The 12,740-nt window shown below is 53.0% G+C and overlaps 1 protein-coding gene across 5 annotated transcripts in view; it reads right to left on the reverse strand.

Moving 5' to 3' along the window:
• The window catches only part of FAM3D (FAM3 metabolism regulating signaling molecule D), a 34,028-nt gene that overhangs the window by 6,844 nt on the left and 14,444 nt on the right, over positions 1-12,740 (reverse strand). For 4 of the 5 annotated variants that reach the window (XM_030307122.1, XM_030307123.1, XM_030307121.1 and 1 more), the window contains exons 3-7: positions 11,430-11,537; positions 9,079-9,099; positions 5,032-5,149; positions 3,560-3,618; positions 469-519 (exon numbers count right to left, since the gene is read on the reverse strand). In XM_030307122.1, coding sequence (XP_030162982.1) covers positions 469-519; positions 3,560-3,618; positions 5,032-5,149; positions 9,079-9,099; positions 11,430-11,537 — 357 coding nt within the window. The remainder of the gene's footprint in view (positions 1-468; positions 520-3,559; positions 3,619-5,031; positions 5,150-9,078; positions 9,100-11,429; positions 11,538-12,740) is intronic. The other variant, XM_030307124.1, reaches the window with a different exon arrangement.

The raw sequence follows: 12,740 nt of genomic DNA on the forward strand, positions 1-12,740 counted from the left end.
TTGCCTGAAGGTCTTCTCCCACCTCCAGACCTTCCTTTGTGCCCTGGGGCAGGCCAGAAGTGTGGGAAGTGCCAAGGAATTAGGGGCGGGAGCACCCCAGCTCCCTTGCCCCTTGAGACCTCTCTGAGGCATGTGTTGGACACTGGCTCCTGAGTTCCAGTTGCCCGCAGCATTCAGCATGATGACACATCGCACTGGCTATCTTCCTTTCCCTGTCTCACTTCCCGCTGATATTTTCTGAGGTCACCTCCTTCCAAGTCAACTGCTGCCCTTGAATCCTTGTCTCAGGCTCTGCACCCAGGAGAGGAGTTTCAAAGACAGCAGGGTGGCGTCCCACCGCCACCATGCTTCTTTCTGGTTGTCTCCTGCGGAAACCAGAGCCGAGCGTCCTAACACCCCATGGCTCTTTTGCCACAGGAAGCGGCTCAGCCCACCCTGTGACCTCAGTGCCAACAGAGAGGTGCCTACCTCCAGAGTACATGTCGAAGCATTTCTGTGTTAGCACCATTCCTGTGGTTCCTAGGGATGAGAGAGCAAAACTGTGATTTCCTGGAATGTGTCATCCTGCCTATCGTTTTGCAGAAAATGGCTACTCTTTAAAGTCTAAAAATAGAATGATAATGGAGTAAAATCAGGTCCTGTGGAAAGCATGCAGCACTAAGTAGGTGCCCACTAACCTTTGGGCTGATCTGAGAGGTATAAGAACACAATGGTGGAGGATCTCTGGAATCGAACGGTATCCAGCTAATCTGGGTCTGTGTTTTGCCTTGCCACTTCCTAATGCACCACTTAGTATTTGGACCTCAATTTTTGCATCTGAAAAATGGGCTATGGGAACTAAGTGAGATGTACTTCAAATAGGTAGTAAACACAAGATAAATTTCAGCTGGAAAATAGTAATAAAAAGAACTACAGCCGTCATCATTATTCCTACCTAAACAGGAAACCTGTAATTTGAGTCCTCCGATTCTAGAAGGCAAAGGGACTTGCCGTGGGCTGAACTGTACCCAGTACTCGGAGTCTAGTAATCTGAATGGCGTTTGTGGGTTTTGCAAAGGGTCCAAGTCCTACAGAAAACCAGGTGTTCTGGGGAAGTCGCAGTTCTCACTCTCCGCCACTAGATGGGGGTGTTGCAGAGGGGATGGCAGATCTACGTTTTCACCCCTGGTCCCTTCCCCCTTGCGTTAGCTTGGGGATCCGGGAAGAGGGTGGGGACAGGGGCCTGGGTAGTGGAGGCTCTCCTGCTGGGTGGGGGAGCTCACAGTGCAGCCCTTACTGGACTCTCAGAGCCACTAGTGTAGGTCCTTGGAAGGGGGGGAGGGGTCTATGTACACATGAAACTCCGATCATGTGCGTTTGTGGATTTTTCTGGAATTAGGGGGAAAAGGTGCAGACTGAAGTTTCTTAAAGGAATCTCTGCTCCCTAAAAATTGAGAACTACCAATATTTACCGATCTTTTTGATGGCTTATTATACAGTTGAGACTGTGAGGCCCTGAGAGTGATTTGTTGGACTTCCCCGCGGCTGGCATGCAGTAGGTGCTACATAGATGTTTGGAGAGGATTTTAGTCTAGGGAAGTAAGTAATTCAGCTGGGTGATTAAGACCTGGAGTCAGCCAGATCTGGGTTCAAATCTATTGGCTGTGTAACCTTGGGCAAGTTGCCTAACCTCTCTGAATTTCCATGTCTTACCTCCATACGGAGTCCATAGCTCCATTCTAGCATCGGGGTGAGGCCGAATGACATAGCACACAGTGAATGCTCTGTAACAGCTCTTGGTGTTACTTATGCCTGTGTTCGTCTTTGGGCTTTGTGAGGGGAGGAGAGGGAGGCCCCAAGCTAAGCCTGTCTCATTGGACACTAGTCATAGAGGTCGTCTCCTGCAGTGGCCCATTTCAGGGAAGAGAGAACCAGCAGGTTTCAGCCAGATGGGCTGCAGCCAGGGCCAGTTCCTGCCCTTTCCACTGGGGTGAGGGGTGGGGGTGTGCGTGGAGATTCGGTGAAACAGGCCCTGTAGACTGAGACCCCTACGGTCATCTGCTGGCATGCCCTCCCTGTAGGAAGCGGCCACCAATGCAGTGAGTCAGGTCTTGCTCTCCTTCTCAAGACTGGAGGAGGCGTGCCCTGCTCAGCCTCCTGCCCCTCCCAGGCCCCGCTTTTCCTGGGCTGCCTTCCGACCTCCCACTCTGGGTGAGGCTCCATTTTTGCTTTAGGCTTTGACCTTTCCCCTGACTCAGCAGGATTTCTTGGCAGAAGGGGAATGTCTCCCTAGGAGTCCCATCCTACCCTGTCACTTCCTAAGTGTGTTCATGTGGTCATGACACACACAAGCTTGACCTTTTCCTTCTGGAGCATCTGCTGTGCCCTTTTTTCCACCTGCCCTGACCTTTGTCCCAGGAAGTAGCTCTTAGATTCAGGGAAATGGCCTTCGCTCTCCATCTAAGAGCCAGAGGCAGAGAGAGAGGAGGGTCTTGGCTGGGGCAAACCACCTGGTCCTTACTCCACCCCTGTAAACCCACCCCTCCTGAAATGTGTCCCTGTTTCAGGCATGGCTAGAAGTTGGTCTTCCTGCTGGAGATGCAGGGTAGTGAGGCTGTGGGCCTTCCTACAGGTCTCCTTGCCCCCAGCCTCCCTGCTCCAAGCTGGAAGGAAGTTTCTGGAATGCAGGGCTGGACCCTCATGCCCTCCTCAAAGCCTTTCTGAGGCTCCCTACTGACTTTAGCTTCAAGCTCACACTTCTTAGTAGAAGGCTTAGTCCCTCATCCTCTCGCCCTGCCTGCCTCCCCTCCGTACCTGTCATCCTGCCCGCTTCTCTGTGTAGCCAGGAAGACCCTGTGTGGCCCCCAAGCCCTCTTCCCCGCTTCTCCCTTCTCTGCTTCCTCTACAGTGTTGCCCCTGCCTCGAAGGAGCCTCCCCCACTTTTTCCCTGGCCAACCCCCACGATCCTTCAGGCCTCAGCTGACCAGCACCTCCCTCTGGAAGCCTCCCCTGACTACCCCCATCCCCAGCTGTATGTCCCAGCTCTCAGAGCTGTGCTTCCTCCTCCTTCATAGATGTTCACCACATTGTAGTGGTTGTCAACTCCATGGACAGGCCAGGACCTGTCCTTCTAGTTCATGGCTGACCCCTAGTGCTTCTGTACAGGGCCTGGCCCACAGTAGCTGCTGACAGTATTTGATGAATGAGTGAAGGTGTGCAATCAGCTCATGATCTCACGTTGTTGGTTGTCCCGCAGGGTTTCGTGTGTGTTGGCTTAGGCCGCATGGATGGGCCTTGAGGATGGGCTCACGTTTCATAGGAGAAGTGTATCTTCCTGGGGTAGTTGCTCACGGTGGGGCCCTGGTCAAGACTCTGGTGGGTGGGACCAGGTCTTTTAGACCTTCTGTCCCTTGGGCTTTCCCTCTGGAGCACTGCTGGATGGCCCCAAGTGTGTAGTAGGAGCTGAGCCAGTGTTGGTTGAATGAATGTGGAACTACCTCCCCCCGCCTCCCGCCCCCCGCCCCCGCCCCAGTCCTAAGAGCATGGAAGGGGCTGTCTGGGGGATAGGTCAGCAGCTCACCGTTCACCAGGGCAATGTTCAGGCCTCTGCCCACGTTGTTTTTCACAGGACTCATGATCCTGACAAAGAAGAGAAACAAAATACAACAGTTGGGCCCAAACGTGGAACGAACACTCTGCTTTTGTGACTCGGGAACTCCGAGAGGGCCCACATGGCACTCTGCAGAAGCATCAGGAAACACACAGAATAATTTGGGCCATCTGTTTTCTCCTGGAAACAAGCGGTGGGCTGGATTCTCTGAGGAATTCTCATGGCATGTTTGGACCAGAACAGTCTGCTCAGAAAAGAGAGAAGGTCCCTGCCTGGGGCTCTGAGGTGTTGGAGGTGGGACCAGGCTACCTCCCCAAGCAGTGAAGCCTGGCTGCTGGGAAGAAGGCAGAACCCAGAACATTGCTGCCGTCCTGCAGCCAGGGATGGCTTCGTAGAGCCCAGCTGTGGCCCTACCTGCCCAGCATCCACACCCCAGTCCTCTGGCTCTCTTGGGAAAACTGTCCTGTACTCTCAGACCAGGTAGTTCTTGGGACTCACCTCAGTCTCCCAGGTCCGGACAAATAGAACATCCTGTGCCCCTGGTCACAGTGATTGAGCCTGGTATGGTCATGTGACCCAGGCCAGCCAATGAAACTCAGTCTTGGGCCTTTTGCAGGGATAATTTGGGTGGGAGAAAGCTGTCTTCCCAGTGGGGTGCCAGCCTGGGCTAATATGCCAGCCAACCAGTGGCCTCCCTCCTTTACATGAAGCAGCCCATTCTCATGTCCCAAAAACTGAATCTAACAGAGGAGAACAGAGCTAAAGATGGTATGAAAGGGACCCTTGATGATGTGGTTTGAACCCCTGGATCCAGCTGGTCCTGAAGCCCGCTGTCTCTGGCCTTTTGTATATATGAACCACTAAGTTCCTTGTTTTGCCTAAGTGAGTTGGAGTTTGGTTCAGAAACCTGACTAAAACATCTGTGGCTTCTTTAGTAGGATAAACTTACTGTCCCCAGGGCCTTTACTACCTGGCTTGGATAATGGGTACACAGTATTTCTCTTGAACCTAAGTAGAAGTCTTGGCACCTGCTGCATCTGAACTTTGGTGCCTAGATCTTGACTTTGAACCCTCCCCAGAGGCATCCCCCTTTATAGGAAGCCCAGAAGTCTGGGTATCACACAGACCTGAGTTCAAATCCTGACTCTACCACCAGTTAGCTGGGTAATGCTGTCTGAGCCTCAGTTTCCTCATCAATTATAGTCCCACCTCTGGGAGTGTTGGGGGATTGAATGAGATGAAGCCACAAAGCATCTTGCAAGGTGCTGGCAGATGGAGATGCTGCTGGGACTATTGTTATTTGTGACTCATCCACCCAGAGTAAAAGGAAGCCAGTGGAAGGTATGGGCTGCTTTCAGGGCCTGCCCTCGCAGCTTCTGACTTTGTGAATGAATGCATGAGTGAATGGAAGGAAAAAAAAAAAAAAAACACAAGACACTTACACCTGGTTTTCGAAGCACATGGTGGGGCCCACGACGTTAGCAGCCCCGCTGCTGATTTTAAAGGCGAAGAACTCTTTGGGGCAGGGCTTAGTGAGGCCACACTTGGCCCTCACGACTGCTGTTGAGGGAACAGAGCAACTTTAGCATTAGCAGCTCAGGAAGGGACCCGGGAGGAGGAGGGGGAGGGGCCCGGGATCAGGCGCAGGACTGAGCTCAGAGGCCTCCTCCCCAAGGAGCCTTTGCTGACGGCCCGAGTCTGGGGGGTTTGCCCCTGTGTTCCCATGATGCCTCCAACAGTCCCTGTCAAAGATGTAGGACACTGGTCGTGTGGTCTGACCACCCCAGAATTCATTTTCGGGGTTCCCATGGCAGCTCTAGCCCCAGCCCAGTGCCTGACTCAGCACACAGCACCCCCAGAACTAGTGTGGAGGAACGAGTGGTGGTTAATTACCACCCTGGTTATTACCAGGGTCGCTATGATGAAGGGGTTCTCTTGAGAACCTCTCTCTAGGGCCACAGCAGCCTTTTGAGCCCCCAGAGGCCCCCTGTTGGCAACCTCCTGGGGGCCCCAGCATGGTGGGTAGGACGCCTCACCAGCCAGGTTCCCGAGTCTTCAACTTCCTTGTGTATCAACATCCTTATCTGTGAAATGGGATAAATAGGGTGCCTTTCCCACTGGGTTCTTGTGAGGAATAAGTGGGCACAGGTTGAGGCTCAAGACATATTGGGTAGTCTTCTTTTTTTGAAAAACTTTGTTTTAATTATTTACTGATTTTTGAGAGAGAGACAGAGAGAGAGAGACAGAGAGAGAGAGAGAGAGAGAGAGAGAATCCTAAGCAGGCTATGCTGTGAGCATAGTCTGTGCAGAGCCTGATGTGGGGCTCGAAACCACGAACCATGAGATCATGACCTGAGCTGAGCTCAAGGGTCAACCGCTTAACCGACTAAGCCACCCTGGCGCCCCTGGGTATTCTTCTTATCACTCATTTAGTGATCATACTGAACACCTACTATGGGCCAGGTCCTGGGATACAATAAGGAACAGGCAGGTGGTTCTGGCCCTCTCTCACTCCGTGCTTAGAATCCACTGAGGATTCAGTACGTGGCACCTCTGATTATTGTGGCTGCCACTAAGACCTGTGCCTTCCCCGCGTGGGCCTCAGAGGGCAAACCCAGGGAGGGTGTGAAAGGCAGGAAACGTATACAGGACTCCCAAACACAGCCGCTGAGCCACTCAGGCCTCAGTCGACCCTTTGTGAGCTGGGACATCCGTCACCTGTGCTTTCAGCATGGCAGGCTTTAATTTACATTAATGCCTTGTGTTTTTGTTTTTTTAATACCACCTGACAGGAAAATACCTTTAGGGAGGGCTGGGTAAACACGGACTTAGAGAAAGTTCACCTGCAAAAGGAAGGTGGTGATTGGGCAGCCCCTTTCCTTCAGCCCTGTGCCAGGCATCTAGCTGAGCTATGGCAGTGCCTGCTTGGAGCAAACCCACAGTCTTCCTAGGAGAAGCTGGCACATGCCGACGGCTTGCTGCGTGCTGGGCACTGTGGCAAGCACTTTACATTGATTATCTTGTTAATTTGTGCCTATAACTCCTGTGCCTGGCATATAGTAGGCACTCAATAAATATTCACTGAATAAACCCACGGAGCATGTGGGCAGGGTGATTAGGGGCTCCAGGGCCCTTGGCAGCCTAGAGGGAGCCTTTATGTGTATCAGGGCAAAGGGCCCCTCCGGAGGAGACACAACCCACTGGCACAAGGCTTGGCAAGCCCATGACACCTCTAAGTAAGTAAATGTGCTCCTTCCTAGGAGTGAATGCCACCCACCCCAGGGTGCCCTGCTGCATTTCAGCTCATGCGCCTAGTGGGCAGCCCTGGAGGTCTGAGTGCAATGCCTGTCCTAGGCTCCCTGCCCTGCCCCCCGCCCCAACCCGGAGTTTCAACACACCCAGAGCTCAAACCAGGACATTGTCCCCAGAGTGAAGGCCAGGGATGGAGACACCCACAAGGGGCTGTCCAGGCCTGTGACTCAGGACAGAGAGGGCTGGAGACATGGACCCGACTCCCTTTCCCCACCTCCTGGAGGGGACCCTTCTCAAGAGGCCTAGCACCTGCCTGCGGGGCTGGCTGAGGATGAGGCGGGGGAGGGGTCCTCCTCTCCTATGAGTCTTGGGGCCCAACCTCTGGCCCCCGGGCCCCTCATGGGAAGGCCAGTTTACTCTTGAGACGAGAGGTTCTCACCTATGCTGGAGGGATTGTTCCAGGCCCCGGCCACCACCTGAGAGTGTGCCCAGAGCCTAATCAACTGCAGCTAAGTCTGATAAACCTGATGTCAACAGGCTGGCTTAAGCAGGCTTTTCTGGAATTGATTTTCTGACCATCCAGCCTTCACAGTCAAGCTACTGGATGAAAGGGATGATGTCCAGGGGTCTGAGCCACCGGGAGGCAGGGGATTTGCTCTCTGGGTTTGGGCTCGGAGGTTGCCCCCACCAGCCGCCTCAAACCCTGAGGCCTGAGCCCTCTGGGAACCCCGAGTGCTGTTGGTGAGGTCATGGAGCTCAGCCCTGGAAGGGGAGCAGTCAGGAACTGTGGGCTGCTCTTCAGTAATCTGCGGTGCGACTTGCCAGAAATCTCTCCCTTTACCTTTGCTGACTGTAAAATTGGGAGTTGGTTTAGATCAGGGTTGTCAAATAGCCTTTCTCTTTAATGTCAGTGGATCTGCTGTTAGAGGCTTAATGATAAAGCTGTAGAGGCTGCCTGTGGGCCTGGAGGGAGAGGGTGCTGGGATTGACCGGTCATGTCGACCAGGGGAGTGGGCAGGGCGGGAGGCAGCACGTGGGCCTGGATTTGCCATCCTCTAGCAGGTGACGCCTGAGCGTTTGGACCAAGGTGTCGTGACACTGTGTCTACTGCAGGATGTGACTCAGGAAGTTTCAGGTCAATGGAGTTGAGGGTGTGGGGCAAATGGTTCGTGTTGGTCCATACGGTCTTTGCTCTCTGTAATCCCACAGTGCACCGGGGCTCTTATGTCCTTCTCAGTCAAAATTCTGTTCCTGGAACCACCTCCCTCTTCAGTCACTACTATGTCGAGGTGCAAGAAGGTGGGCCTGGGAATGTTGCCTCTCGCCAGGAGGTGTTGAGACCGTGGGCTCTGGACCACCACATACAGCTGTGTTGCCTTGGCCAAGAGATTTCACTTCTCTGAGTTTCAGTTTGCCCATCTGTAAAATGGGGATGATTATACAGCACCCACACAAGGCTGTGGTGAGGATTGCAGGAGATGCCTGTAAAGCTCTGAACATGGGGTCTGGCACATAGTAGGCCTTCCATCATGGTACTTTTATCATCATCATTACTGTCCTTACTCCCACCTTCTCCACACTTCGGGAGCTTGGGTCCTGGCCAAAGCCCTGCTCAGACGTGTGCAGTGTCCCACATTTGGGGCCTCAGCCATGGGCTCCCCTGCAGCCCCACACATTCCTGCCTCTAGGCCTTTGCCATTCCCTCTTCTCTGATGCCTTCCATGACCCCATCTCATTGGAAGGGGGCAGCTCTCCTGGAGCCCAGAACACTTTGCCCCATCTCTCTTGGCATGTTTGGCACTTCTACCCCAACAGACAATCAACACCCACTTCTGTTTGCCCCTGGGGGCCTCTGTAGTGCCCGACATGGCCCCTCATACTTGGTAACAGGAACTGTGAGTCAAGCCTGGGGTCCCTGCATGATGATAATAAGCACAGCCCCCATCTTCTGGCCCAGGGGCCCAGTGGGGAGGCGGCTGTGCTCGGCCAGGTGCCGAGACGGGGAGGCAATCCAGACTGCAGGGCGAGGGGACTGGGGAAGGGAGAGTTGAGCCATGAGTTGAGAATCTATCAGTGGGCCACAAAGCTCGGGGGCTTCGGAAGGCAACATTGGGCCATGGGAGGAGAGAGCTGGGCAGACTCTGGACACAAAGATGTTTCCAGGACCTGCAGGGCCAGGAATAGCAGCCCTGGGACATCTCACCCTAAAGCAAAGGCAGGGCTGGGGTGATACTCACAGATCTCCTTGGTGACCAAACCTGCCGGAGAGAAGACAGATCTGGTTAGAGAGGAAGTGCTTTGGGTGCTCCCTGCTGGAGGCTGGGGTGTGGGGTGTGGGGCATGGCATTGGCCTGGCCAAGGGATCCTCCTCCCCTGCAGAATGTCCCGCCCTTTCAGGGAGCCCTCGCTCACTTGCCACTGCTACCCCTTTACACACACACACACACACACACACAGCACTTCCTACTCTAACAGAGCATGTTATTAAATGCATAAAATAAAATAGATTAGAAAGGAAACCAACTGTATATCAATACAGAAATAAAACATTAAAAAATAAATTTGTGCTGTGGTAATATATGTGCTTCTATATTAATGCATTAAATAATAAGGTGGGGTGTGTGCAGCCAGGCTAGGAACCCCTGAAGACAATGAATGTTGTCTTTCAGCGGCTGAACATTAATGGTTTTCGATGACCACTGTTCCCACTGGTGACATTTTCTGTCACCGTAAGCATTTCTCGAGACTCTGGATCATGTTAATGCACTTCTCTATATTCTGTAATTAAGTCTGTTTGTCTCCCCAACTCAGACCATGAGTGGGGGCCACATGTTAGGTCCCTGGGACCTAACACAGAATAGTTGCTCCATGATTGTTGGTTGGAGGTATTGATTTACCTCAGGTAGCTGAGTTCCGGGGTATCCTTCCTTTCTTTCCTTCTTTCTTTTTTCAAGTTTATTTTCTTTATTTTGAGAGAAAGAGAAAGGGAGAATCCCAAGCAGGCTCTGTGCTGTCAGCATGGAGACCGACAAAGGGCTCAATCTCACAACCGATGGTGACCTGAGCTGAAATCAAGAGTCGGATACTTAACTGACTGAGCCACCCAGGTGCCCCTGGGGTTTCCTTTCAAACACTGTTCTCTTTCTCACCTCAGGCTTGGGCTGTCTCTTCTAGAGGACACACCTGATCTCCACTCCTGCTCTGAGCCTCCTGTACTGACCTGGGCCCATCCCTTCCCAGGCTGTCGGTACAGCCGAGTCAATCTGTATGAAAGCAGTGTCCAGGGACATGTTGGCCACCATGAATCTATATAAATCATCTTGACATGGGTGTGAGCCATGCTTGACAAGAAGTGTATGAGGTGAGGGATCTCGGAGACTCCTCTGTGGGATGACTGGCTTCTCACAGCTGTGAAGTTGTGAGCTAGCCTGGGCCACTAGAGGTTATTACGTTTGATTGTGTCAATGGAGGTGGTTCTCTGAATCCAAGGAGAACAAATGCAGAGGCATAGATAGCTGCCTTTTCTCTCCTTCCTTTAAAAGAATTTGGACCTGTGAGACCACAGTTCCCATTCCTCCTGACATCTACAGGGAACATTTGGGCAAGTTTCTTAAGAAAAGAAGGAGATGAGGAAACTTACACCACACCATGAGGTCATGTATGAGTCCACTCCACAACCAAATCTTGGATCACCTCATGGGGCATTTGTGCAGATTATATGAGATTATTCATGTAGGTAACTGGTATTACTTACTCATCCATCATCCCCCCCAACCATCATCCACTCATCTGTTATCCACCCGTCCATCTGTCCATCCACCCATCTGTCACTCATTCATTACCCACCATCCATCACCTATCCATCCATCCATTCATTTTTCTTTCACTCATCAAATGTTTACTGAGTATCTGCTCTGCACCAGGTGCTAGAGAAATGGATGTACACAAGATAAAATCCTTGCCTTCAGGAAGCTGACACTCTAGGGGCTGGTGATAGGCAACGACCAAGTAGACAAGTAAATAAACACTGGTGAAGCTCTAAAGGAAACAGGCTGACATGAGAGGCAAAAGTAGGACAAGGGGGTGTGGCTGCAGCTGGGGTGTGCAAGAAAGGCCTCTATGAGGAGGTCACATCTGAGCAGAGACCTGAAGTCTGAAAGGAGCTGGCTGCAGAGAGATGTGCAGAAAGAGTGTCCCGGGCAGAGGGAAAGCAGCTGCAGCTGGAAGCCACAATGCTCAGTTTTCTCCCTCTTGGCCTCCCTCTCTTCCTCCCTCCTTCCTTCCTTCTTTTCTTCCTCCCTCTGTCCTTCCTTCTCTTTCCTCTTTCTTCTTGGAATCACATTTCCAAAATGACCCCTTCATGTAGGTGCGTGTTTCGGCCAGGGCCTCGGAACACTTCCGTGTTCCCCATGGGCTCCAGCCTTCCCGACAGCCTCCACCCCCACAAAGGCTGGGATCCCAAAGGCAGCCCACACCATGCCGTATCTGGTGGCCCATCTCCTGGGCCACCCACGGACAGAGGGAGGAATATATCCTTGGCCCCTTCCTGGTCCATAGGCCCTACCCCCCAGGAGTGGGCCCCACTCACTCAGCCAGCGGGGCAGACGGATAGTTTTCGCGTTTAAGCTGATGTAGCTGCGAATAAAGATCCATGTGGTGACCAGGGCAAAGATGAGGGCCAGGAAGCGAAGCACACCTGCAGAGCAAGGAAATGCTGCCATGAAGCCACATCACAAGGCCAGATAGCAAGATTCTTACCAAATCCCCACAGTGAGACCATGCCACGGGACCCCACTGAGGGACCCTGTGTTGTAGCTCCAGATCAAGACCCACACCTTGGACCGGTTCAGGGGACCACGTGGTGAGACCACGTGTGAATCCACGCAGTGATCAAGTGGTGAGATCACGCTACAAGATTACATGGCAATATTTCCCAAAGTGAATCCACTGGGAGGAAAAGGTAGAAATGCACCTTCCGGGGCTCCGCTTAGCCATCCAGAGACAGAATCATTGAGGGTGAGGCCTGGAATCTGCACTTTGGAGGCTGGAGAGGTGTGTTGTGAAAACAGGAGGCAACTTCTACTGCAGACAGCCCTAAGAGGCGAGCCTCCCGGCAGGACGTGGAAGGCTGCGTCCAGGGCCCCGGGCGGCCGGTGCTGCTGTGTGATGTTGGGCGGACCTCAGGATCTTTGGGTAGGAGTGCCTCAGTCAGAGTGAACATGGTTCAACACCCTTGCCTCTGAGCCTGCAGCTTGTCGGGAGGGATGTGACAGTTGTCCCTGGTAGGCAGCCTCCAGGGTGGCTTGGGGCCGGCCTCCCACACTTTCCATCACTCCCCCTGAAAGCCACCACAAATAGCCACACAATGCTCTCTATAGAAATACACATGGCCTTGCTGCCACGGCTTCCCTGGCCTCGTGGCCAGATTGCTTCCGCATCAGTGGGGAGCAATCCCACACACAGGACAGACCCCCACCCCCACCCCCCACCCCTCTGAGCTCCGTGTCCTGTCTCTTCCCTTACTCTCCCATGAGGGTCAGAAGCGGGTTCCACTATGCCTCCCAGCTCAGGGACCCTAGTGGCCCTGCTGTCATCAGGCCATGTTTCTCTAGCTCCACCCCTGACCTCCATGTGGCCCTGAAATCAACTCCATGGTCTCATGCTGGTTTCTGGCTACTTGGGGGCAGGGGAGAAGACTCCCTGGATCCTGGGGTGCAGGGCTCAGGTCTGTGGGAGTCCCTCATCTTCTGGGGTGCAGTGTGACCGTAGGCACCCATAATTCTCCCTGGGTATTATACAGTCATTTTGTTAGGGCACCAGGAGAACAGCTTTTACATACATTATTTCAGTTCATCCTCACAATAAACTTCTGTGTTACATACTATTGACTATCCCCATT

Source organism: Lynx canadensis, chromosome A2 (assembly GCF_007474595.2).
Source record: "Lynx canadensis isolate LIC74 chromosome A2, mLynCan4.pri.v2, whole genome shotgun sequence".
NCBI lineage: Eukaryota > Metazoa > Chordata > Mammalia > Carnivora > Felidae > Lynx > Lynx canadensis.